Source organism: Vicugna pacos, chromosome 22, assembly GCF_048564905.1.
Source record: "Vicugna pacos chromosome 22, VicPac4, whole genome shotgun sequence".
Classification (NCBI taxonomy): domain Eukaryota; kingdom Metazoa; phylum Chordata; class Mammalia; order Artiodactyla; family Camelidae; genus Vicugna; species Vicugna pacos.
The window spans coordinates 24,406,065-24,430,357 of NC_133008.1; the positions used below are offsets into that span (position 1 = coordinate 24,406,065).

The 24,293-nt window shown below is 54.0% G+C and overlaps 1 protein-coding gene and 1 long non-coding RNA gene across 5 annotated transcripts; one reads left to right on the forward strand and one right to left on the reverse strand.

The window, feature by feature from the left end:
• Positions 1–24: 24 nt before the first annotated feature.
• On the reverse strand, positions 25–18,436 carry ZSWIM4 (zinc finger SWIM-type containing 4). Of its 4 annotated transcripts, none has more exons than XR_012063165.1 (15): positions 18,045–18,398; positions 15,842–16,043; positions 14,086–14,442; positions 12,608–12,756; positions 12,377–12,527; positions 11,349–11,516; positions 10,347–10,709; positions 8,935–9,072; positions 8,364–8,618; positions 7,710–7,845; positions 5,075–5,229; positions 3,591–3,754; positions 2,420–2,501; positions 809–1,997; positions 25–193 (listed from the first exon to the last, which is right to left on the reverse strand). XR_012063165.1 is itself a non-coding variant. In XM_072947560.1 (15 exons), the coding sequence occupies exons 2-15, from the start codon at positions 18,195–18,197 to the stop codon at positions 1,138–1,140; spliced, it is 3,333 nt and encodes a 1,110-aa protein (XP_072803661.1). In that variant the 5' UTR covers positions 18,198–18,224; positions 18,338–18,436; the 3' UTR covers positions 25–1,137. The 4 variants fall into 4 exon arrangements, 3 of the variants coding, with proteins under 3 accessions (XP_072803661.1, XP_072803659.1, XP_072803662.1); XM_072947560.1 differs by having other exon boundaries at positions 25–1,997; positions 18,045–18,224; positions 18,338–18,436; XM_072947558.1 differs by having other exon boundaries at positions 25–1,997.
• Positions 3,746–5,452, forward strand: LOC140688454 (uncharacterized). The gene is made up of 3 exons (XR_012063167.1): positions 3,746–3,992; positions 4,544–4,642; positions 5,127–5,452. It is a non-coding gene; the product is annotated as an uncharacterized lncRNA (long non-coding RNA).
• Positions 18,437–24,293: the final 5,857 nt, after the last annotated feature.

Consider the following 24,293-nt stretch of genomic DNA (forward strand, 5'->3'; position numbering starts at 1 on the left):
TAAAAAAAAAAAGGAAAAAGGAAATACAATATATGGTTCAATAAATAGAAAAAAAAGTTACAAAATGTGATCTTTGTCCTTAATTACAGGAGGAGAAGACAGGAGGGTGATTGGGGGTAGGACACTCTCCCTCCTCCTCCCTGGGCCAAGGTTGGGGAAGGGAGGCCAAAGAGACAGCAGCTGGGACCTGGGGCTGCAAACAGAAAGACAGGTTAGATGGTGAGACATATGGGAGGGGAGAGTAAGCTGAAGGGTGGAGCAGGGAGGGGGAGGAAGAGAAAGAGAGAGACAGACAGCCAGAAAATGCCACCACGCTGGCCTCTTTCCTTTCTAGCGTGGGCAGGGGTACCTGGCTCGCCTGTGCTTGTCTCCCCTTGACACCAGGTTTGGAGGACAGTGTGAGCCTGGCTCTGTTCCTGAGTTCTATGTCCAGTGACTAGCAGGTAGGGGGAGGGACATTAATGATCCCCCCGCCGGCCCTGGGACCCTGGCACCCAAGGGAATGGAAGTCCTGGCAGGATGGGGGGTGAGGTATGTGGCCGAGGCCTGAAGCCTCTTCAAATCCTTCAGTGGGGGTGAGCCATTGGTCCCAGTTGGGCAGCCTGGAGGGGGTGCAGGGCTGTGGATGGGGCCCCTGAGGCAGTGAGGAGAGGGTACAAAAGTAGTTTAGATGCCCTAATACCAGCCCCTTGGCCACCCAAAGTTGGGTGTGGGGAGGGTCTGCTCCACTGATTTTGAGAGCCGGTTTCTGGAAAGTCCTGCCTCCCAGCCCCAGCCAGACCTGGGAGTTTGGGGTGGGACAGCTTGCCTGTTGCTTTTGGGGATGCCCAAGGCGGGGTCATACCAGCTGCACAAGCACACACTCCCTTCCAGGCCTCTGGGTGGTGGCATGGCTTCTGATCCTTGCGTCTTGCACACTCCTAGGCACGCACGTGGCAGGATGCCACCCCCGCCTCCCACCTCCTTCTGGGTGTGGGGGATGGCAGGCAAGACCACCCGGCTCCAGCCGGGCTCCTTCCCTGACTTAATACTGAAATGCCACATAGGCCTCCAGTGTTGAGGCCGCCCGATGGAGAGTGAGTGTCACAGAGGCAGGAGTGAAGGGGGTACCCCCCGCCACTGCCTGCCTGCTGCGCCTCAGCCGAAACGCTCCCGCACCAAGAGCATGAGCTTCTTCTTGCCCTTGTAGGTCTGTTTGAGGTTCTCCAAGAACTGGGTGAACTGAAGGTGCCCATCGGGCGCCAGCAGGAAGGTCTCGCGGGCCTTGCCCAGGAACTCAATGAAGTCGCCGTAGTGCCGCGGGCTGATGTGCGTCAGGCGGGAGTGGCTGGTGGTGATGTAGGCCGCCACCGCCGCGTCCAGCAGCTGGCAGAGCGGTGCCCGGTCGGCGCCCAGGGGCTTGGCAGCCCGCCGGGCCCCGAGGGGACCCAGGCCGGGCGCTGAGAGGGTCCAGCGGCGCAGGATGTCGGAGAGCATGGGGGCACAGTGGATGCTGCGGATGATGAGGGGGACGATGGCAGAGAGCTCGTGCCGGCCTAAAGAGTGGCTGAGCGAGCAGGCCCAGAGCACGTCGTTGACAGCAGGGTGGCTGTCCTGGTTGAAGGCGATGCTCAGCTGCGCCAGGGCCAGTGTCGCCAGCTTGTAGGCCCGCAGCGGCAGGCCGCGGTGCTCCATGTAGCGGGCCACGGTGAAGAGGTGGGCGTGGCCCAGGCCGCCGGCCGCCGCGTCCAGCACGATCTGGTAGGCCGCCTCGAAGGCCGCGTGGTTCTTCTCGCACAGGGTGAGGGCGGGCAAGGCGCAGTTCTGCGGGTCCTTCATGGCGCACTGGAGGGCTAGGGTGCGGGCGCAGGCCCAGAGCTCCTCCCTACGGGGCGCGTCCAGCTGCAGCCTCAACAGGGTGGCATGAGTGGTACCCGTCACTGCCACGATGGTGGCCGCCTCCACTGGCGTGAATAAGGAGTACCAGTTTTGCATGATGTTCATCAGGGCTTGCGGGCCTGGGGAAGGTGAGAGGGTGACGCGGGTCAGGAAGAGGGGCAGGGATGTGGATGTGTGCATGGGTCTACCCTGGCCTGCCGTCCTCACCAGCCACGGCTGAAGCCATATCCTCTCTGCCTCCACTCCAGGCTTGACAGAAACTGCACTTTACCTTTCCAAAGGAGAATAGGGCAGCTGATCTGGGCGGGAACTGGGGGTGTGGGCTGGGGGTGGGGCTAACCTTTGGAGCTATGGCCCTTTCTCCAAGCCACTTTAGCCTGGCCAGCCTCCAGGCCTTTCTCCAGCTTGGTTCCCCTGCCCAACATTCCCTTATGGCCTATCCCTGACCATAGGCCCGAGTCAGGGAAATTGCTCTGAGTCTCCCTTGTGACTGCTCATTTCCACAAGGAGATGGGTGCCAGGTCCCCCTGGGGACTCTCACCGATTTCTGTAGCACAGCTGACCAGCCAGCGCACCATCTCCCTCCGGCGCCAGGTCATGGTGTTCAGGGTCATCCGCATCACCTGCAGCATGGGACAGGGAGGAGAGATGGGGTCACCTCAAGCCAGGGCTGGCCTATAGGAGGGGGTTGGCGATCTCGAGGGGCCCCGGAAAACTCGGAAGTTAAGAGCTGAATCAATGAGCCATAAAATCTGGGAAAAGGGTGTCACCTCTCTGGACCTCAGTTTCCTCATCTGTAAAATGGAGATAAAAATAGTATCTACCTCATAGAGTTGTGAGAACTGAATGAAAGCATGTAGGTAAAGCTCTATGCACAGTGCCTACTGCTCCAAAGTGCTCAGCTGACACCAACATTACTGTTACTGTTATTGTTGGTGTTATCCTAAGGCCCCGTGGATCCCACCTGGGATGACAAACCAACCTGTCCTCCCTCTCTGGAAAGTTCCATGCTTCCTGTCAGCACATTTCCCCTGTAACTCCAAAGCACCTGCCCTTCAGGCTCCACTTTCTTCAGGTCCCACCCCCTAAAAGTACCTTCCTTGCTGGCCCCTCCCCTGAGGCCCCATCCCCAGGTCCCGTCTGGAAGCCCCTAAACAGTGGGTCACCTCTCTAAAGCTCCACCCTTATCTCAACCCCCACATTACCCCTACAATGGCTCCTCCCCACAAACAGGTGCTTCTTCATTCGCAGGACCATCCCCAAACCTCGCCCCTCAGTGGTGACCAGAGGGGCCCCTACAGGCCCTGCCCCCAAGAAAGCTCCTTATTGGCAGGCTGCCCACTCAGCTTCAGCCCCGCCCACCCTCTTGTGACCCACCCACTCAACTGCAGGCTCCGTCACCAAGCCCTCTATCTCGCCCTCGCCCTCAGCCACATCCCAGGAGGTAGAGTCTCAACTTTAGGCTCTGCTACTGAGTCACTCATTCATAGGCCCCACCCTCATTAGTGACTCCATTCCCTCACTCTCAGGACTCTCACTCACAGACCCTGTTCCTCTGTAGCCCCGTCCTACAGGCACTTGCATCCAGGCCCCGCCCCCAAAGGCTGACCTCACACTCAGACCCCACCCCCAAGTGGCTCTCACTCGGCCCCGCCCTCAGGATGTATTCCCCCAACATCACCCCCCCACCTCATCCTCCTGGCGGCCCTCACCTGCAGGCCCAGCTCCAGAGCGATGCCCAGCAGCGTGGTGTCCGGTGGTGCGCTGGCCGGGGTGGCTGTCTTGCAGGCGTCCTGCGCCAGCTTGAAGAGCAGGGCTGGAGAGTGGATGTTCTGTTGGATGGAGCCCAATACTGCGTGCAGCCACTTGGGGTCTCCTGTGGTGGGGGGGGGGACAGAGGACACTGTAGGTATACCTGGCCCCAATCCCTGCTGCTGCCTGACCTGCTCGCAGATTTCTCTACACAGGCGCAAAGGTGTGAGGGTGACACACCTGACAGTAGTCCTATGAAGATCTAGACCACTCTTGGCACTGGCCTTTTCCCTCCTGTAGGAGAAAGCCATCCAGGGACCCACTGGACCCCTAATTGTCAAGGGCATCAATTCTGGACCCAGGTACTAATGTTCAAATCCTTGCCTATCCACTCACTAGCTGCGTGACCTTGAGCAAGTAATTTCACCTCTCTGTGCCTTGGCTGCCCCATCTGTACAACGGGTAATACTGTTGCAATGGCATGTGTCTCACAGGGCTGTGGTGAGCCCATACTTGTAAAGGCCTTAATATGGCAAGAGCTACACAGATGTGAGCTTTTATTACTATTGTTAATTATCATTGGCCCAGATCCTACAATTCTGTCATCCTGCTCCAACCACCCCAGCCTCCTCTCTGTTCCTCAAATACACCAGGCACGGTCCAGCCTCAGGGTCCTTGCACTAGCTGTTCCCCCTGCCTGGAATGCTCTTCCCAGATGGTATGGACTGAATAGTGCCCTCCTAAAATTCATATATTGAAGCCCTAACCACCCAGTGTGATGGTATTGGAGGTGGGGCCTTTGGGAGGTAATTTGATTTAGATGACATCCTGAGGGTGGGGCCCATAGGATGGGATTAGTGTCCTTCTAAGTAGAGGAGGAGACCAGAGCTCTTGCTTTCTCTGCCATGTGCAGACAGTGAGAAAGCAGCTGTCTACAAGCCAGGAAGAGAGAGCCCTCACTAGGAACTGACCATGCTGGCACCCTGACCTTGGACTTCCAGCCTCTAGAACTGTGAGAAAAATTTCTGTTGTTTAAACCACTGAGTCGACGGTATTTTGTTGTGGCAGCTGAGTTAAGACACCAAATATTGGCATGGCTCCACCCTCACCTTCACGTCTTGGCTTAAATGTCAACTTGCTTTATTCCCCTCCGTAGCACTAACTACCTCTCACCACGTAACAGTCTTCTTTACCTTATTCATCATCTGTCTGTCCCCAGTAGAATTAACACTACAGAGCAAGGGATTTGGGAATTTTGTTCACTGCTACAGGCTCAGAACCTGGGACAGTGCCTGATATATCTAGAAAGTTCTCAAGGAAAACTGTGGAATTTGGTAAAAGGATAAAAAGTAGGGGGGCAAGAATGAGGGAAAGGGAGGAGGAGAGAAATGTGGAGGAGGAGGATGGGGCAGGGGATGGGGGTGTGGGCAGCCGCCATCCTCACCCTTGGCAGCGGTCAGCATGGCGGAGGCCAGCTCACACTGCCGGGTCTCCAGGTGGCCAAGGATGAACCAGCGAGGGAAGCGGTTGCTCATGATGGAGTCCAGTGGGTTGCCGTGAGGTTCTCCAGCTGGAAATGCTGTCTCCAGGACGGGTAGCCTGGGGTGAGAAAAGGAACAAGCCTGCAGTGGGACAAGGCTGGAATCTCCATCCTCTCAAGGAGAGAGAGTTCTCCTGCACAGCCAGAGCCTACGCCCTGGGGCCAGCAAAGCCCTGGGCACCCAGGAAGATGGAAGATGTGAGCTCAAGATTTTCACTGCAGTGTTGTTAAATAAACACTGCGGGGTTGCTTAAATAAATGATGCTCTATTCATGCACCACAGGCTGATAGGTAAGGGGATTATCTGTGTCCTGAAGTGGCCCCGCCCCTTTTGCTCACACTATTCCAGCCACTATCCCCCCTTGATGTCCCTCATGTACCTCAGGGCCTTTGCACAAGCCTGGAACACTCTCCCCTAGACTCCTGTGGTTCTCCCTTACTTCTTTCAGGTCTTTGCTCAAATATTTTTCAGCGAGCTCTTCCCTGACATCCCCAACACGTGTCAGACGGCAGGTTCCCACTCCCAACTCTTCCCATCCCTTTCTTGCATGTCACCATCTGACATACAACAGTTTACCAATAAATTATTTTTTACTTGAAGTATAGTTGATTTACAATGTTGTGTTAGTTCCTAGTGTACAGCACAGTGATTCAGTTATACATATATATTTTCTTTTTCATATTCTTTTTCTACCTATAAATTTAATTACTATCTCTCCCTCACTACAATGTCAGTCCCACAAGGGCAGGAATTTTTGACAATTTTGTTCACTGCTGCATCTCCAGCACAATGCCTGGCACACACACAGCAAGTAAACAACAAATGTTTGTTGACTGACTCAATGTCCCCCTAAGATATATTATTAAGCAGCTATTTTTCTTTACATGTATGTCTTTAAAAAAATTTTGGGGTGGAGGTAATTAGGTATTTATTAATCTATTTAGGCTGGGGATTGAACCCAGGGCCTCGTGCCTGCTAAGCACATGCTGTACGACTGGGCTATACCCTCCCCTCAGCAGCTCACTATTTACATGCATTTTGTGTTTAGAAAGTTCTTCAAAGTTGTCAGATGTAGCTGACAGCTTGGAATAGGAGTCAAGATTATTCTAGTTCCAAATATCTAAATAATTTCACTATGTGAGTTTGGATACACCTTAAGCCTGTTTGTGTGTAAAATGAAGGTAAACATATTTATTTTGCTGGGTTGTGTAGATTATATGGGGTAACATGAGTCATGGATTTAGATGAGGGGTTGGCATCTCTTTTCTGCAGAGGACTGGACAGTCAGTATCTTCAGCTCCTTGGGCCATTTGGTCTCTGTTGTGACTGTCGTGCAAAAGCAGTCACAGACAGTAAGTAAATGAATGAGTGGTGCTGTGTGCCAGTAAAATTTTATTTCTGGACACTGAAATTTGAGTGTCACATATTTTTCATGTCACAGAATATTAGTTTTTTTTTTTTTCCCAACCATCTAAAGATAAAGATATAAGAAACACTCATCTCATGGGCTGTACAAAAGCAGGTGGCAGGCCAAATTTGGTCCGTGGACTGTAATTTGCTGGCCCTGGCTTAGAAAACAGTCCAGAACATGAAAGAGTGTTCTCTAAATCATGCCTCTTAACAGATTATTCTTTCCAAATACTCTGGAAAAATGCACCCCAAATTGTTAATGGGTATCTCTTGGGGACTGGATAAGAGGATGGGGGACAGATTTCACTGTATTTGTTGGGTGTGGCTTACTACAAAGAGAGCCTTTTAGAAATCTGCTTCTTGTACATAAAATAGTAAACGACAAGGTCCCACTGTACAGCACAGGGAACTATATTCAATACCTTGTAATGGCCTATAATGAAAAAAAATATGAAAAGGAATATGTATCTGTGTATAACTGAATCACTATGCTGTACACTAGAAATTAATACAATATTATAAATCGACTATACTTCAATTAAAAAAAAATCTGCTTCTGTGATCTGCTGGTGCACATGGGAAATGATAACCTGGTTATTCAACGCAACATCTTTTGGGAAACATCAGAAATGTCTGTCTATCAGCTCCAGAACGATTTTTTGGTGGTGCATCCCTACAGTGGTTCACATGCTATATGATAAGGTAAAGCTTTTAAGATGCAAATGTTCAGTGAAAACAAGGTGCAAAGAATAGGTTCAGGATGTATCAGGGTGTGAAGGAGAACCAACTTTCAATTTTCAGATTACAGGTTTACAGAAATCTTGTCTCCTGTGATATAGAGAAGAAACTGGTAACATTGCTTGCCTCCAGAGGGATTTGGGTAGGTTGGAAAAACCTGCCGAGAAAAGGACTCTGAATCTATGTCGTGCGGATATTTCTCAAATTCAAAATAATAGGACACATTTATATTTAGTAATCAAGAGTATAGGGCAGCCTGGAATGTGGAATGCCAGCATGAGGGAGAGTGAGTGAACCAAGCTGTGAGTTTAGGTGGAAGGATGGGGTTCCCAGAAGGCTCCCATCCCCCAATCCTGCCCGGCCCAGGGGGAGTCCCCAGTCTCTCCTCACCTCATGGCTCGCAGCGCGAGGCGGTAAGCCAGGTCAGGGTCGTGGGGCAGCAGCGCGGTGAACAGGTAGCGGGCACAGGTGTGCATGGGCACGCTCTCCCGGAACAGCACCTCTCCAAAGCCGCTGAAGGGACCCCCTGCAGGGGCAGGCTGAGCTCAGTCCCCACGTGTGGGCTTGCATCGGCCCCTCCCTAGGTCTCTTAACATCCCAGGCTCCCAATGGGGGATGGATAGACCAAGGATAGAGTGTCTGGGGCTCGAGAGTTCCCCGGGGTGGAAGCGCAGGGCTGAGACTGAGCCAAACACTGAAAGATCCAAAAGGAGACCCTGGGCACCCCTGGGTAGAGGGCAGGACTCAGATGCAGGGCAGGGGCAGAGGGTGGAGGTGGCATCTGCTCTGGGGGCGGGGTCAAGCCAGCTTACGTCTGAGATAGGGGGTGGGGCCTCACAGGGCAGGACTATGGGCAGAGCCAATAAAGTTCAGCTGGGCATCAGCGACTAGGCTCATTGGCTACAGGGTTGGGAAGGGTATGGGAGCCTCTTCACTTCCAACAGTTAAAGGCTGCCAGCACTTTGGGGGGCGGGGCCAAGGTCTGGGGCTCACCTTTCAGGAGACGGTAAGGACAAGGAGGTGGGGCTAGGGGCGGGGCCTCACCTTCCAGCAGCTGTCCCGCCTGCTTGCGCAGCACCTGCACCAGCCGCTCGTCCAGCTCTACCTCCTCCAGTAGGGCCAGCAGCTGCTCCTCGTTGCGCACCACCTTGTCCTGGGCGTACAGCCCCTCGGGCAGGACCCGCTGTTGTCCCAGGCCCAGCAGTGCCACCTCTAGCGCCATGGCCAAGTAGGACTCCCCAGGGCTCCCGGGCACTGGCACATGCTGGTAGGCCACCTTCCGCTTCTCGGGGCCTGAGTCTGAGGGAGAAGGGCATCAGGGCTGCTGGAGAACCCCCTTTCCTGGGACTCCAGTGGTACTTGACCCCAAACATGGCCCAACGTGGGGTGAGGTTTAGGGAGAGCCCCGCTGCTTCTGCACACACCAGGTGGTGGGGCCCACCTTCTAGCAGCAGATAGGCCTATGGCGGCCTCACTTTCACTACTGGCACCTGGCACTGGCCAGAGGGCACGGCCAATTGTAGGGGGTGTGGCCTCCCTTTCTAGAGGTACCAGGAGAGGGGCATGGCCAAAGGGTGATGATTGTCCCCCCACCAAGGAGTCCCCACTGTAGTACCTGGATAAAGGGCAAGAGTTTCCTCTTCTAGGCGACAGGCCTCCAGGAGTGCCTTGCAGAGGCAGCCAATGGGGTCCAGGGGGTGGCCCACCCATCCTTCCATGTTGGTGATACAGGTGGAGCCTTTCTGCAGCAGCTCTGCAGGTAGGAAGTGGGGGAGGCTCAATGCCTACCTCCACTCCAAGCCCCTGGGGCAAGGGCTTCCTTTCCCTAAACCCCCAGCCCAGCCTCCCAGTGCCCGCCCACCACCTGCCCCTCCAGCATCCATCTTCTCTGCCCCTTGAGCTCGACAGTAGCTGTCACCTCCATGGCCCTGGCCTCCTGTCCCACAGCCAGACCCAGGCCTGGCAGGACACAGAGTGCTTTCTAAAACATCCAGCCAGCGCCCATCCTTTCCTTATAACCCTTAATCCTTCCCACCTGTCTCAGGCCCAACCAGCTTTCAGGGCTCCTAAGGACTGATAGAAAAGTTTCCCCATGGTGGTCACCCACTCCATCTGGAAGCCCATCCTCTCCTCCCAAGCTGAGCTCTCCCTTGCCTCTGAGCTCCTGCCAATGCTGTTCCTTCTACCTGGAACATTGTTGCTCCCTCCCCCTCTCCTGGGAAACTCCTATACATATTTAAGATCTCAGCTTAGCTCTCACCTCCTCTAGGGGGCTTTCCTTATGCCTCCAGGCTGAGTCAGGGCTCTGCTGGGATCCCAGAAACTCCATTCCTCCCCCATTACACCCTGTGTTTAATTTCCTGGTAACTGACCCATCAACCCAACCCCATCGCCCAGAGGACACAACTGGCCACCCTCTTGCCTGCCATATCCAGTTCACAAATATAGTCTATGGGTTTTTGTTCTTCCTAATATAATTTTGAAGTTGTTGCCTGTATTGGAAAAAAAAACAGTAAATTCCACATCAAATAATCCAGATTTCTGGTCTCTCTTGAAAAATCAGATCTGGCCACACTGGGTCCATGTTCCTGAAAGGCATGTGGTTGGAGGCATTCATACTTCCCAGACCCCTTTGTGTGATGTGTGGAAGGTGGGAGGGAATGAGGCCATGACTCCTGCAGTGGCTACAGCAGGTGTATGGCTGTCTGCACCACACGGACATGAGGTTTGTCAGCAGGTTCTGACTTGTTCTCTTTGGAACTGCCCCCCTGTGAGGGCTACAGGCTGCATAACTTCGTGCGCTTCTGAAGTTCAAACTTGTGAACCCAAGCAGTGGCTCCCCTGACTTTCAATCCTGCAGCCCTTCCATTGGTTTTGTAATCTCCTCTATTAAATTCCTTTCTGCTCAAGACACCTAGAGTGGTCTGTTTTCCTGTTCTACCCACAGACCCTCCAGGTTGTCACAGCCCCCGCAGTTGGCTTTTGTGTCTGTAGCCCCTGGGAGACAATGATAATATTGATGCCCACCTTTCTTCTGCTGCTTGTAGCTCTCAAGCTGATGTCGCCGCTGCAGCCGGAGTGTGTTGACTATAGCGCTTGCCAGCCGCAGGGCCTGGCGGGGGTACCCGTGGGCCCGCAGGGTGTCCACACGGGCGCAGGCAGTGGGGAAGGGCTCGCCCAACCAGAGTGGGCGGCCCTGGGGGTCGAAGGTTGGCTTGTCACCGCCCACGTTGCCGGTGAGGCTGGGGCCGTAGGAGTCACTGGCCAGGATCCTCTGCAGGTGGGTGTCACTCCAATGCAGTGACCCAGCCTGCAGGGCACGGCCAAACACAGTGTGGCGGGAACCTGCAGCCACCACCTCCTCCTCCACTTCCTCCTCCTCCTCCGGGCCTGTGGGAAAGGTGCCCAAATGCAGCCCCGTGAGGGGGGCCCTAGCAATCAGGTGGTGGTCAACTTACCACCACCGAGTGCCAGCTCAGGGCTAGATGCTAGGTGCAGCAATGACTGTGTGTCATCTCCCCAAATCTTTCCGGCAGCCTTTCAAAGGCATGTGTAGTTGTGTGTGTGTCAGGCGAGCTGCTATAACCCCTCATACAAATGGACAATTGAAGTTGAATAACTATGTCTGTCCATCCATCTTTCTTCACCCTCCACTCCATTCCTTTTCCCTCCTCCTCTATCTTTCTCTCTCCCTCCATCTCTGCTTCTCTTCACTTGTCTCTTTCTTCTCAATACCTGTTTCCTTTTCTCTCTGGCCTGCCCACCCCACCCCCAACTCCTGCCTCCAAGGCCGGGAGGCTGAGTCAGAAGACCAGCCCAGAACTACAGGCATCTTAAGTATTTCACGTCACTGTCCCTCGGGCTGCCTGCTGCCCCTGCCCTGGGTGCTCACTCCCTCCTGGCTGGGAGGACAGGAAAGGGTTAGTCCCACTCCCGACCCCATTCTCCCCCAGAACAGTATGATGAGGTGGTTGGGCCACAGGCAGTGATGACGGTTTGTGGGGGGAGTGGCAGGAACCCCTCTCCTACCTGGGTTGAGGGTGGCAGTGGGCTGCAGGCTGGGTCCGTCGAAAGAGTAGTTGCCCTCCTCCAGTGGGCACACATCCAGCCTGTCCCATTTGCCAAGCAGCTGGAGCCAGCTCTTCTGCTCTTCTGGTTTGCAGTGAGGGCTCAGGACGACACACACCCACAGGGCCCCTGGGGAGGGAGAGTGGCGAACATGGGCATGGGGAGGCTCAACATTCATGCCAACAGGAACAGCACACACTTATGGAGTACCTGCTTTATGCTGGGCCCTGCTCTCCCCTTAATGCTCACCTCAGGCCTCTGAGGTTGCCACAGAACCTCTCTTCACTTTACTGCACAGAGAGGTAAACCACTTGCTGAAGGTCACACAGCTGGGAAGTCAGAAGTCAGGACTCAAACCCAGGCTGCCAGATCCTCTTGCTGTTGTTTTTCTTTTTTCCCTTTTAGCACTTATCACCGTCTATCACAGGGGTCAGCAAACTACTGCCCGTGGGGAAAATCAAACCTGCCACCTGTTTTTGAGTGGCTTGTGAACTAAAATTCATTTTAAATGGTGTTTTAAATGATGTGTGGGGGTGTGGGGAGAATAAATCAAAAGAATGTTTTGTGACTCAGGAAAATGATATGAAATTCAAATAAATAAATAGTGCCCCTAAACACAGTTTTGTTGGAACGCTGCCACACCCACTTGGTTACGTGCGTCTGTGGCTGCTTTCCTGCTCCAACAGATAAAATCAAGCAGCTGAGACAAAAACCAAAAGGCTGGAAAAGCCAGATCCATTAACTATCTGGCCCTATGGAAAATGTGTGCCGATCCCTAGTCTAATGTGTTTGTAGGATTTTCCTGTCTGTCTCCCCTATTAGGTGTCAGCTCTTAAGGGCAGGTATTTAATCCCTCTTGTTTCTTGCTGCAGCCCCTGAGCTTAGTACACAGGAGGTGCTAATGAGTGGAGGAACGATTAGGGGGCCAGACCCTAATCTCAGGGCGAGTGAGCCCTGGTGCCTACCACGCTCCGAGGTCTGGGACTTACCCAGCTCGTCCCACAGCTGGCGGCACTTGTCCGTCATGCCGGCGCCCTGTTGCCGCCACAGGGCCAGGCGCGGGTCCTGTAGGAACTGCTCAGTCATGAGGATCAGCATGCGCGCCCCGTTGGAGTCCCTCATCCGCAGCATCTCCCGCACCTGTGCGGGAAGGGTGGTGAGGAGGGGCGGGGCTCCTGCGCCAGGGCCATTTAGCCCCGCCCACAGTGCCCAAGCAGCACCTTGCAAAACATGGAGCGCAGCTGCTGGCTGGCGCCATAGTAGCCGCCGTTGGACAGCAGTTGCTTCACCTGCTCCTGGATCTGCTCCTCATCCAGGTGCCAGCAGTTGGCGTCCTCGATGCCGGCTCCCGCCGTGGGGTCTGGGGCACCTGTGGGGAGGGAGGGGACGCTGAGGCTGGGGCTGGGGAAAAGGGGCACTGTCGTCCAGTCCTCCACATCACCCAACCCATCCCAAAGTTCCATCCATCCCACCTGAAAACCCACCATCCATCCATCCACCTATTCATCCATCCATCCATCTTACCCCAAATATCACCTACCTATCCAAACCACTCAACTGTCTATCCACACCCCTATGTCATGCCATGCATCTTTCCACCCACAGATCCATAACCCTTAGCATAACTACCTACCCCATTAGTCCACCATCCACCCTACCATAACTCCCACCTGCTCATCTATCTATATACCCAACCCACTAGTCCATCCATCTATTGACCTACTCACCCCTATTTGTCTTTATAATTCATCTGTACCAACCATTCAAAATACCCACTGACCTGTTCATCCACTGACCCACACAGTTGTGCTATCATCCGTCCAACTAAACCTAACTTTCCATCATTCTTTCTCCATTAACCACCCATTCATATGTATCTCTGAAAACACCCACTAGCCCATTAGTCCATCCATCCATCCTACACAAAACACCCATTCACATGATACATCCACCATGTCAACCACACATAAGAACATTCTATGCACCCATCAATTTACCCCCAATCATGCACCTATTGGTCCTTCCAATCTTCCACACAATCCCATCTACCCACTATCTCAAACTCTCCAATCAAAGCCTATCCCATCCAACCCCATCGCCAGTTATCACCAATTCCCCATTCACCTACCATCCTAGTCAATCATTCCATCTATTTTTCCACACCATCAGTTCACCCCAACACCCCATCATGAACACCTTCTGCATCTACCCATCGCCACCCTCAAATATCCACCCATGCCTCCACCCACTATTCATCCATCTACCCACCCTCCATCCTACTCCATCCTCCCACCATTATAGTTAAGCAACACAATTTGTAGCTCCAAACCACCCCAGAACTCATAACACCTCCTGGTCTATCTCCACCTGACACCCACTAATGTCCACACACACTCCTCATGCCCTCCGCCCATCCATGCTCAGGTCTGCTCCTGTGATCTTGGGACACCCCCACCCAGGGGTTGGATCTTCCCATTGGCTGATTTCTGACCATTCATCTGCCCAGGGAGGGCCAGATTAAATCCAAGATCTGCCACTTACTAGGTATGTGACCTTGACCTCAGGTAGTGATGCTCCCCAATCCCTGCTCACGGATCAAGGGTACCTTTGGATGCTGTGACAAATGCCCAGCACATAGCAAGCAACGTGGCTGCTAGCTGGGCCTCACCACCCCGATCAGAGCCCTGGGTGCCCTTACCATGAACCAGGTTGATCTCAGAGCCCAGGAGGAGGATCTCGTCTGCCAAGCGCTGGGCAGTGGGAAGCACCTCGGTATGGTGGGCGCTGATGAGGTACTGCACGAACTTCTGCAGCTGGTCCCGGTTCATCTGGGAAAGTGTCTCAGAGATGGGCAGCCGCAGCTCTACCTGGCGGGCATGCCGAATGCGGTACAGTGACAGGGCTACCACGTGGGCACAGTAGAAGAGGTCACGGTTGTCGCAGCCGCAGCTCACGGATGTGATCTTGCAGCGGTCAAAGCTGATGGAGACGTGGTAAAGGCGCTCGGGCTCTCCGGGGCCCCCCAGCTCCCGGATGTTTCCGCTCAGGTGGAACCCTAAGACCAAAACCAAACGGTCACTGCTGCGTCACCCTAAAGATGGGTGGTGCTGGTCCGTGGTGCACAAGACCAGGGGCCAGTCCCAGCTGAGCCACCTAACATAAGCCACTTAAACTTGCTGTGCCTCGGTTTCCTCTTCTGTGAAATGGGAATAAATAGTAACATCCTCCTCATGCATTTGTACTGAGTATTAAATGGGTTAATATTTGCCAAGTGCTTAGAACACTGTTGGCATACAGTAAGTCCTAAGTGAATGCTTATTCTTGCTCTAATTCTGAATAATATTATAGCAATGCTGCTGAAGATGGTTTTCTTAGCCCTTGGGTAATTGTGGATACAGCCCAGGCTCCAAGCTCCTTGGACCTTCCTGGAAAGATACCAAAGGCCTGTGAGTGACACTTGGGGGCGAGGGGTGGATGTGGCAAGCCAGGGGCCAGGTCACCCCCTCACCCCCTGCCCCTCCCTGGCCCCTGGGGAGCCCAGATGCCAGGCTCATCCGACTGGTTGGGTAGCTCAGGCCCCAGCCGGCCCTGGCTGCGTCATGCAGGGAGACGGCGGCTTCCTCATACCGGCTGGAGGTGGCCGAGCCTGTGGCCAGCTGGGTCATGTCCAGGCAAGGGGGCCCCCAGGCTGACAGGGTTCAGAAAGGGTCATGTTGGCTGAGCCCCTGCCTCCAGCAGGCAGACATGACCTTTTCCCATGGGACGTGTGGTATTCCAGGGCACCTGCCTTCCGGCTCAGCCTCCACTGGTTCCCTTCTGAGCCCTGCTGCTTGAGGTCTAGAATCATCTTTCATCTCTAGCTTTAAACCTCTGCCCACTCCCCTCCCCTGGACCCTGCTGCCTGAGCTCTAAGATCATTCCTCCCAGATGATCCTAAACTTCCACCCTAGCCTCCATCGAAGCCTGAGGTCTGAGACTATCCCTAAACCTCTGAACCCAACCTCAACCCGAGTCTCTCTGCCTGAGGTGTAAGACTGTCTCTCAACACTGGATCTAAAACTTCGCCACCAACTCTGACCTAGGACCCTGCTGCCTGAGGTCTAGGATCATTGTTACCTCTGGTTCTAAACCTCGGCATCAGAGCATCCCTGGAGCCCAGTCTGAGGTCTAGAACCTCCTATCACTTCCAGTTTACAATCACTCCTCAAAACTACTGCCTCGGTCCTGCCTTCCTGCCTCATCACAGCTACCCCCACTCCCAAATAAGCTGTCTGAGGTCGAGGCAGATCCCTGCTCTTAAGCTCACAGTATCTTGTACAACCCTCCTGAACATCAAAGCCTGAAGTTTTGAACCTTCCCTCCCCCTGACCCAGGCTTCCCTCCAACTCCCTGCTCTTTCATGCCTGCTCTGGACCTCCCGGCCTCCCCGGCAGGGGTAGGGGGCAGCCACTCACCCACTTGCAGCACACGGTCCACAGCCCCGCTCTGCAGCAGGTGCAGCCCGCGGGTGAAGGGGACCCGGGCATCGTGCTCGCCCTCTGGGGGCTGGTAGCCCAGTGATGAGTACATGCATATCTCCCGCTCGCTGCGTGGAAATGACCAGAACACGATGCGCTTCTGGACTGGCTCCGGCACCCGGGAGAACCGCTCCTCAACCTATGGGGAGGGCCGGTGTGTTACATACTCCGGTGCTTGGAATCCTGGCTTTGCCACCTACAAGTAGTATAACCTTGAGCAAGTCACTTGCCCCTCTGAGCTTTGGTTTTCTCAAGGAGATGTTAAGGGCATCTGCCTCCTGGGTATCACGAGTATTAAATATGCATTAATATGTGTACAGCGCTTACAATAACACCTGGCCCATAGTTAGTGTTCTGGAACTTTCTGCCGCTTCCTTCCTGGAAGTCAGGTCCCAGAGTCCTAACGTAAGGCAGTCTCCCCTCTCAGGCTTTGAGGGGGCAGGAGGAAGGAAGACAAAAGTGGTAAGAAGACTAGGCCTATTTATTCTTAGCCTACACCGTGCTAAATGCTTTACGAGTGCGATTTCCCTTAATTCTCATAGCAACAACCCAGTGATACTTTTGCAGCCTGGGGAATCTGAGGCTCAGAGATGAGGTGAATTCACTTGTTCAGGGTCCCATAGCTGGCAAACTCCAGGTCCTAAGACAGGATCTCTGTTCTAGCTTCTAAGGGTCCCCAGGGAGGGAGGGGTGTCCTGGCCACCCCTGGGGGCTCTGGGCAATGAACCAAGCTGGTTGAGCCTGTGTTCCAATACAGACTTGCTATTCACTGGCTGGGTGTCCTTGGGCAAGTTTCTCAACCTCTCTGTGCCCCAGTTTCCTCAAAGTGAGAAGGAGAACAACTTCCAAAGGGTTGCAGAGGATTCCATGAGCTTCTGTGGGGTAAGAGCTTTCCCAGGGCCAGACCTGCCCAGGGCAGGTACATGAGAACCCTGGAGAAGGTTTTAGGATAGTGGGTCTCACATGCAATGAAGGCGCAGGGACATTCCAAGGCCCCCAGCCCTGGGTTTCAGGGGGAAGTGGAAGGACCAGTGACTGGCCCTGGCCTTGGGGACAGTTGGCAGATGACTAAGGAGGGAATTTCCAGGCCATGAATCAGAGCCTGCCCCATCCACACTTGGCCCGGACCCATCAGTCCCAGCAGAATTCCTAACTCTGGAGAGGCCAGGGAGCAAAGAATGCCCCCCCGACCCCAAGCCAAATTGAGGACAGAGACTACAGGGGCTGAGGAAGTCTTGGTCAGGTCCTGGCCACCACTCCAGTTCCCCGGGGGACCACCCTGAAAGCTGGGAAAGCAGACTTTACTGTCCCAGCCCTGGGGTATCCTGGCAGGGCCCCCAGAAGCTATTGGGGCAGGATTCCAGGTGCACCTGTTTATAGACACGGAGACCCATGCCCTACACCTGCTGCCAAACTCTGTAAAAACTCGGGTGTCTGGGGGGCAAGAAGAGGGTGAGCATGGGGTAATGGGGAGGAGAGACTCTGACGTGAAGTAATCTGCCAGGAGGGGCTAGGTAGCCCCAGGTGGGAGGTGGTCCCAGAAATACTGAGGGTGAGTGGTTATCACGGCTTGAGGGAAGCATCAGCAGGGGAAGAGAGGGGTCTCCATGGGACAGGTGGGCTCTGGATGCTGGATGCAAGGATGGGGGATAGGAGAGGGCTGTCTTGAGGCTGGGAGCTATATAAATGGGGGAGTCCTCTACTGGGGGACAGAGATGTAGACTCACGCCAGGTGGGGGCGTGTTGTAGTAGTTGGAGAGAAGAGTGAGGACTGAATGTGGTGCCCTAATTGGGGGATGAGGATGAGGTGGGAATAGAGAGGTGTCTAGAATTGTGAGAGAATCATGGGGCAGGAGGAGAGAAAGCGTCCCGAGTTGGGATCTGGGGCACTGAGCGCATCCCTGACTCTTGTGGGCTGAAGCGCAGGGCTGGCTGGGGAAGGGATGGGGGTGGGTCAGGGTTTAAAGGGGTGAAATGGGAGGATGAGGTGTCCTGGGACAGGGTTAAGGATCCTGGAGGAGATCTCTGGGAGTGTCTCCGATAGGGGCAGGTCCGGAGACTGAGTCTGGATAGGGGGAGAAGAAGGCACCTCTGGGAAGGGGCTGGGGATGAGTCCCTCCCCACCCCCCACCTCAGTCACCTGCTCGAAGGCCCAGCTCTCGGCTACTCGCTTGGCGCTGAGGTCCAGCAGCGCCTCGGGCCGGCCCCTGCCGCGCACGGCCCCGGCCCCGGCGTCGCGCTCCTCCAGTCCCGCGGGGCAGCCCCGGCTCCGCTTGGCCGCAGGGGGGTCCATCCGGACGGGCCGGGGCTGGGGCGGGGCCTGTTGGGGGGGTCAGTCCGATGCCTGCTCTGCTTCGCCGGCGCCCACAACCCCTTCCCGCCCTCTTGTCCTTCGTTCGCGCTCGGTAGCCCCGGGACTCCCGCCGCACCCACCCCCGCCCCCGAGCCGGGCCGGTCGGGTGATGCGGCCCCTTTAAGACTCTTCACAACAATGAAGCTGCCTCGGCCGCCGCTTTATCCTCCGCCGTCGTCCCGCCCCCACCACCGGTCCCCATTGGCCCCCCTCCGGCCTCCGAGGCCCTCCTCCTCCGAGGGCTGCACAAGCAGACCCGTCTCCAAGTCGCCACTGCTCATTCGTTGCATGTGCTGCCTGTCTTTCTGGAACGACCCAGTCAGAGTGCTCAGCGAGAGGTGCTGTCAATCACCGGGCGCCGGAGACCAATCACAGTGGGAGGACCCCCCGCGGCGCCGGCCTTAAGTAGAGTTTCGGGGCGGGTCCTGGGTTCATTCACAACATTCCTCCCCCGCCCTCCTCGGGCTGGACAGCGCTCCCCCAGCAGCTGGGGCTGCGCCCACACACGGCTTTGTTTACTGAGGGTCGCTTCCGGGCGCCGCGAGGGGACAATCAACATGGCTCGGCCCGGGAGCGAGACAGAGCGGCGGGATCCCCGGAGAGCGTCTCAGCCCCTCCTCCCTCTGGGCTGTGTGACGCGAGAAAGCCTCTCTGGGCGCCGGGTCAAGTTTTGATGCTTTGTGGGATGGAGGGATCAACAGGCCCCTTGGTAGAGCTCATGGGGGCTGCGGACTCCTCTGGAAATAGAGCTCAATTCAAGCCCGCCCCTGAGCCCCAAGCTAAAAACCTCCAATCCATTCTATGCCCTAAATATTACACTGAGTCATATGAAATTACTGATTTTCGACCATATTTGATACACTAAATGACAATTTCATAAGCTTCAACGTAATAGTTGTCAAATCCGATCACTTATGATTATTTTTTCTGATTCAGCTTATCCAGGACACATCTCTGACTTTGAAGCAAGTGGTGGTCTTCATCGTGGCTCCCCAGACCACTCTCACCCCCTGCCCCACTATCCTTCCTCTCCATGTCCTTAGAGAACCCTACATTTCCCCTTCACCACACTTCTCTCCATTGTCATTACATTTCTTTATCAATTTCAGCAGTTGTTTAATCTCTCTCTTCTGCACTCCCATCTTGAGGTCCAAGGGGCAATAGTCTGTCTGGTGCACTGCTTTACCACCAGCACCTGAATAGCTCCCGACATGCTGCAGCCATTCAATCTATATATAACTTGTTGACTGAACCAACTCATGCTTTGCTCTCATTCCGCTGCAATGATCTGCAGAGCAGGAAAAACCCAAGCTGGCCCCTAAGTGGCCTGAATGCAGGCCCCCTGCTCCTTCGCAAATGGAAACTCTGGCTTTTTCCTTCCAGGAATTTCCAGTTTCACAGCTGCACTTCCTGGCCAGTCCCCAACCCATCCTTTAGTAAACTCCCTCCCACCTGCACTGTCCAGTACAGTCACCACTGGTCACAAGTGGCCTTTGAGTTCTTGAAATGGGACTGGCCTGAATTGGGCTGTGCTGTTAATGTAAAATGCACTGAATTTCTCAGACTTAGTAGGAAAAAGAAAGAAAGCAAAAATACCTCATTAAGAATTTTTTGTATTGATTACATGTTGAAATGATACTATTTTAGGTAAGTTTGGGTTAAGTAAAATACATTATTAAAATTAATCCCACTTGTTTCATTGTATTGTATTTATTTTATTTTATCCTATGTAGTATCAGGGCATTTAAAGTTACATATGCGACTTGCATTGTTTCTATAGACAGCAGTGGTCTTGAGAAACCACAGCAGGCCACAATGACAACGGAAATAACAATAATAGTACTGTACTGACTGCTCCTGCGGTGCTTTAGTTGTTCATACATATTATCAAGTTGAAGCCTTCTGACAGTGTTCAAAAAGGAAACTGAGGCTTGGAGAGGTGGAATCTTTGCCTGAACTCACCTAAACTGGAAAGCCCTAGACTTACTAGAGTGTGCCTTTCTTGCAAGGATTTGAGGCAAAGAAAGCCTTATGGGGAAAGAGTAATGGTGGCGGGGAACAGTGAGGACTTCAGCGACACAAGTCTTTTAGGTGCTTTCCTGGCAAACAGGACCCAGGGGCTGGCTTTTCCAAGAGGCCACCTACAGCATCTAGTTTGTGGCTGGTCCTTGTCCCCGAGGATGCTTCAGTGGGTGTACTGAGATGTTGAATCAGAGAAGGCACTCCAGGCTAGTCGAACAGAGGATGGGTCATCACAGGGTGAAGATGTTTTATTTTATTCTCTAACAGTGGATACTAATACTGTCATCATCTCCATCTCATGGGTGAGAAAACTGAGGAACAGGAAGGTCAGGTGACTTGACCACAGAGGCAAAGGTAGGATCAGCATTTAAGTCCTGGTGGGGGGGCTGGTCTTGTCACATTGGCTGGGGAATCAAATGCACAGTTTGGGAAACATCAACATTCTATTCTGATCCCTGAATTTTACAGATGAGGGGAATGAGACCCAGAGAGGGTTAGAAAGTTGCCCAAGCCACACAGCGACCCAGGAGAACATGAGAAGTCAGAAGGGCCCCTGGGAAAATGGGGGTGCCAAGATGAGGTCTCCATTCCTATTTCAAGCCTGCCCCCTTCCTAGCAACACTTTTAGGAAAAGAGAGGTTGAGAGCAGGGTTCCAGCCACCGGCAAGTCCTCCCTTCTCAGTGCAGCCAGCAAGTTTGGGCTTCAGGGACATGGAACCACATTTATCCCGCCCGCTTGATGAGCTCATTGTCTAGGCATCCATAGCTCCTGACCCCAAACCCACGTGTCCTTGAGACCCAGGGGAAACAGGGCGACCCTGAGGGCTCAGATAAGGGGACCACGGCCCCCCAGTTCTGTGGCCACCCCACTCTAACTTTCTGAGGGTCACTCCCTCTGCTAGCCCCTTGCAGCACCCTAATGCCTGTGTTGACTCAGGCAGGAAACCAGCCAAAGCAGTTTCACTTCCTGGTCCCTGTCCCGATGTAGCCCCTCTGGCCTGCTGGGCTGGCAAGATCTGCTTCTTACATTTCTTTTCTTTTTTGTTTGAAACAGAAGTTCATGGGCAGAGTGTCAGGGCTGTGCCAGGAAAAAATGGGCATTCCAGGCAAAGGGGGAAGGTGGAGGCAGGAGAGGAAAAGGCTTGAGCAGGAATAATTGTGTCTGAAAAGCCACATTTAATGACTGCCCTGGAGCTGGCAGGGAGGGGCCAGGGAACAGGCCGGGAGAAGATGGGCCTGGTGGCTGGAACTGGGCTTCCTTCCCGGCCCAGGGCACAAAAGCAGCTCTCACAGCCTTCAGGCTCCCGAATTTTCCACACTAGGGGAGGGGTGTGAGGGTCCCCATTTAACAGATGCAGACTGAGGCTCAGAGAAGTGAAGAGACTTGAAGAGAACAAGGGGTGGAGGGATTTCCTGAAGTTTGGGGCCCTCAGCTGCAGCACTAGTGGGGGATTTGTGGACAGGTGGAAAAATCTAGCATGGGAGGGAAAAGTTTTCCAGATCAGTGATATGGGGGGGGTGGCGAGGCTGGGGAGGCCAAGGGAGTGGGGTGAAGAGGGAACGGGGGGGGTTGGTATTCCAGATCTCTTATCTGTCACGCCTGAATGCCCTTCCTCACCCCTGGGGTCCCCCTCAAAGGGGCTGGCGTCAAGAGGGCCAAAGGCAGCCAGTTTACAGGGGTCCTTGGCCTGCCCGGAGCACCACCAGCTGCAGTGGACTTGGCCCGGGTTTGAGGCGCCTCCTGGTGGCCAAGGGAGGCGCCAGATGGCAGCCAGGGCCCAGCCATTCCCAGCCCTCACCCTTTGGAGATTCCAGATAAAAAGGCTAAAAGATAATTTTCAAAAGCGGTGCAATCATGACGCTCACAGACAAAGATGAAAACATATTAAATTTTTACACTGAACTCCTGTGGGAACCAGGCAGATGTTATACGAGGTTCAAAAGAGAGTCTGGAAAACGGGCACTTGTACAACAGCTCAGACTACTCCAGTAAATAAACGTGCTAACAGAGGCATATTGGTTTTTCCACAGGGGAGGGTTGCAATGGAACCTCTGCTGGACGGGCCGGAATGAACGTGTCTACAGATAAGAGTGGTTTTGTGTTGCTATCAGTTAGTTGCTTGCAATTCATGGAGCTGTAAAATAGTTCAAAGGCGACTTAATGCATCAGCTAACCCGGAAGGGCGTGTTGTTTAGAGACAATGTGTTGAATGGTCAGAACTGATTCACTGAGACGCAAAATGCTCCTTGCAGAAAGAAGAAACAATTCATTCTTTCTTTCATTCAACCAACACCTGTTCACAGGGGACCTATTGTGCGCCCTCTGAGGTGCTGGAGACACAGCAGGGAACACAACAAAGATGCAAAGCAGAAAATGGAGAGGGGCAGTGTGACCACTTCCAGAAGCAGGGAACAGAGAAGGGTTCTCTGAGGTGACACCTGGGAGGGGAAGGGAGCAGGAGGTGCAAAAGGCCAGGAGGCAGGACAGGGAGGAGGCAGGGGTCTGGAGGGGGTGGCCTGGGGCTTGTTTTCTGTTTTCCCCACTAAAATATGAGTTCTCAGCTCTATCTAGCTCAGACGCTGGCATGCAGTAGACACACACTAAATGCCCAACGTGCAAACTGACTCCATCTCAAAGGGCTAAAGTCACTCGCTGCCTGCTTAGGGGAGAAACTGCTGGGGAAGTGGGCAGACGGCAAGAAGGCCAGGTCCTGTAAATGGGGCTCAAGGAAGGGTGTGCCCTGTGGGTCACAGAGCCAAGCTAGCAGCCTCGCCCCTCAGTTCCAGGTCTGGGCTGCATCCCCCAGCCCCTCCTTCCCCGCAGAAACCCTGAGTGCTGGGCCCAGGCAACTCCAAACTGCAAAGTCTCGCCATCAAATTAGGGTTCTGATGCCAAGATGCCTGGTTTTTTGAGATGTAAATTAGGATTTTTTTCTTTGCGTGTGAAATTGCCCTCCCTGCCTTTTCTCCAGTGGTTAAAATTCACAGGGAAAATTCATCCTTTAGAAGTGTACAATTCACCATCTAGTACATTCAGTGTCTAGCAACCACTTCTATCTAGTTGCAAAACTTCTCATCGCCCCCAAAGATGATCCCATACCACTGGCTGCCAGTCCCCATCACCCCTCCCCCAGTTCCTGGCGCTCCCTATGGAAATGCCTCTTCCCGACATTGCACGTAAATGCAACCACACATTATGTCTGGCTTCTTTTCAGAATGCTTTCGAGGTTCACCCACGGTGGAGCCTGTATCAAGTGCTCATCATTATGGCCCAATAATATTCTCTCGTGGATAAACTACATTTTGTTTATCCAGCCTTCTGCTGGACATCTCGGTTGCTGCCACCTTTGGGTGACTTGTGACCGTTGCTGCTGTGAACGTGCCAGTCCGAGGTGTCGGGGGTCTGTGTCTGATCCCTTGGGGTGTGTGGCTGGGGGTGGGGATGGCCGGGTCATGTGGTAACTCCAGGCTGAACTTACCGAGGAGCCACCAAACTGTTTCCTGCAGTGGTTGTCCTCTGCTTTTTAGAAAAATGTTGGAGTTCAGAAATTTTTGAACACCATAGTGTGGGACGAAGAAAACCCACCCGGGGTGGGTGGCGGTGGCCGGGAAAGGACGGGCCACCAGGGGACCAGTCACCCACTTCAAGGGAGGGGAGACAGTCACTGCACATCAAAGACCCCACCCCCTGCCCCCAAAGACAGCAACTCAGTGTCACCCAGACTATAGCCCCTGCTTGGTCCCTGAGCTGTGACCTGCTCCCCAGCTCCCATTAGAGGGAGGGAGGGAGGGAGGGAGGTCTTCAGACCAGAGTTCCTAGCAGACTCCACAGGCACTGTCCAGTCCAGCAGACAATTTAGGGAAGGGGGAGCCCCAGACAGAATAGGACAGAAATGGGTCTTGTGAGAGAGGCAGCAGACAGGCAGCTGAGAGCACAAACTGGGACTCTGCCAGTGGCGGGTTCAAGTCCCAGCTCTGAAATGTTACTGACGTTGAGAGCTGAGATGTGTGGAC

What these genes read in the sequence shown, in the direction of transcription:
- ZSWIM4 (XM_072947560.1), bottom strand. Translation starts at nt 18,197, where the DNA reads ATGGACCCCCCTGCGGCCAAGCGGAGCCGGGGCTGCCCCGCGGGACTG. An exon ending in TGAGATCAACCTGGTTCATG is followed by an intron (nt 12,757 to 14,085) that starts GTAAGGGCACCC and finishes CCCTCCCCACAG; the next exon opens with GTGCCCCAGACCCCACGGCG. An exon ending in CTCTGGAGCTGGGCCTGCAG is followed by an intron (nt 2,502 to 3,590) that starts GTGAGGGCCGCC and finishes CCCATGCTGCAG; the next exon opens with GTGATGCGGATGACCCTGAA.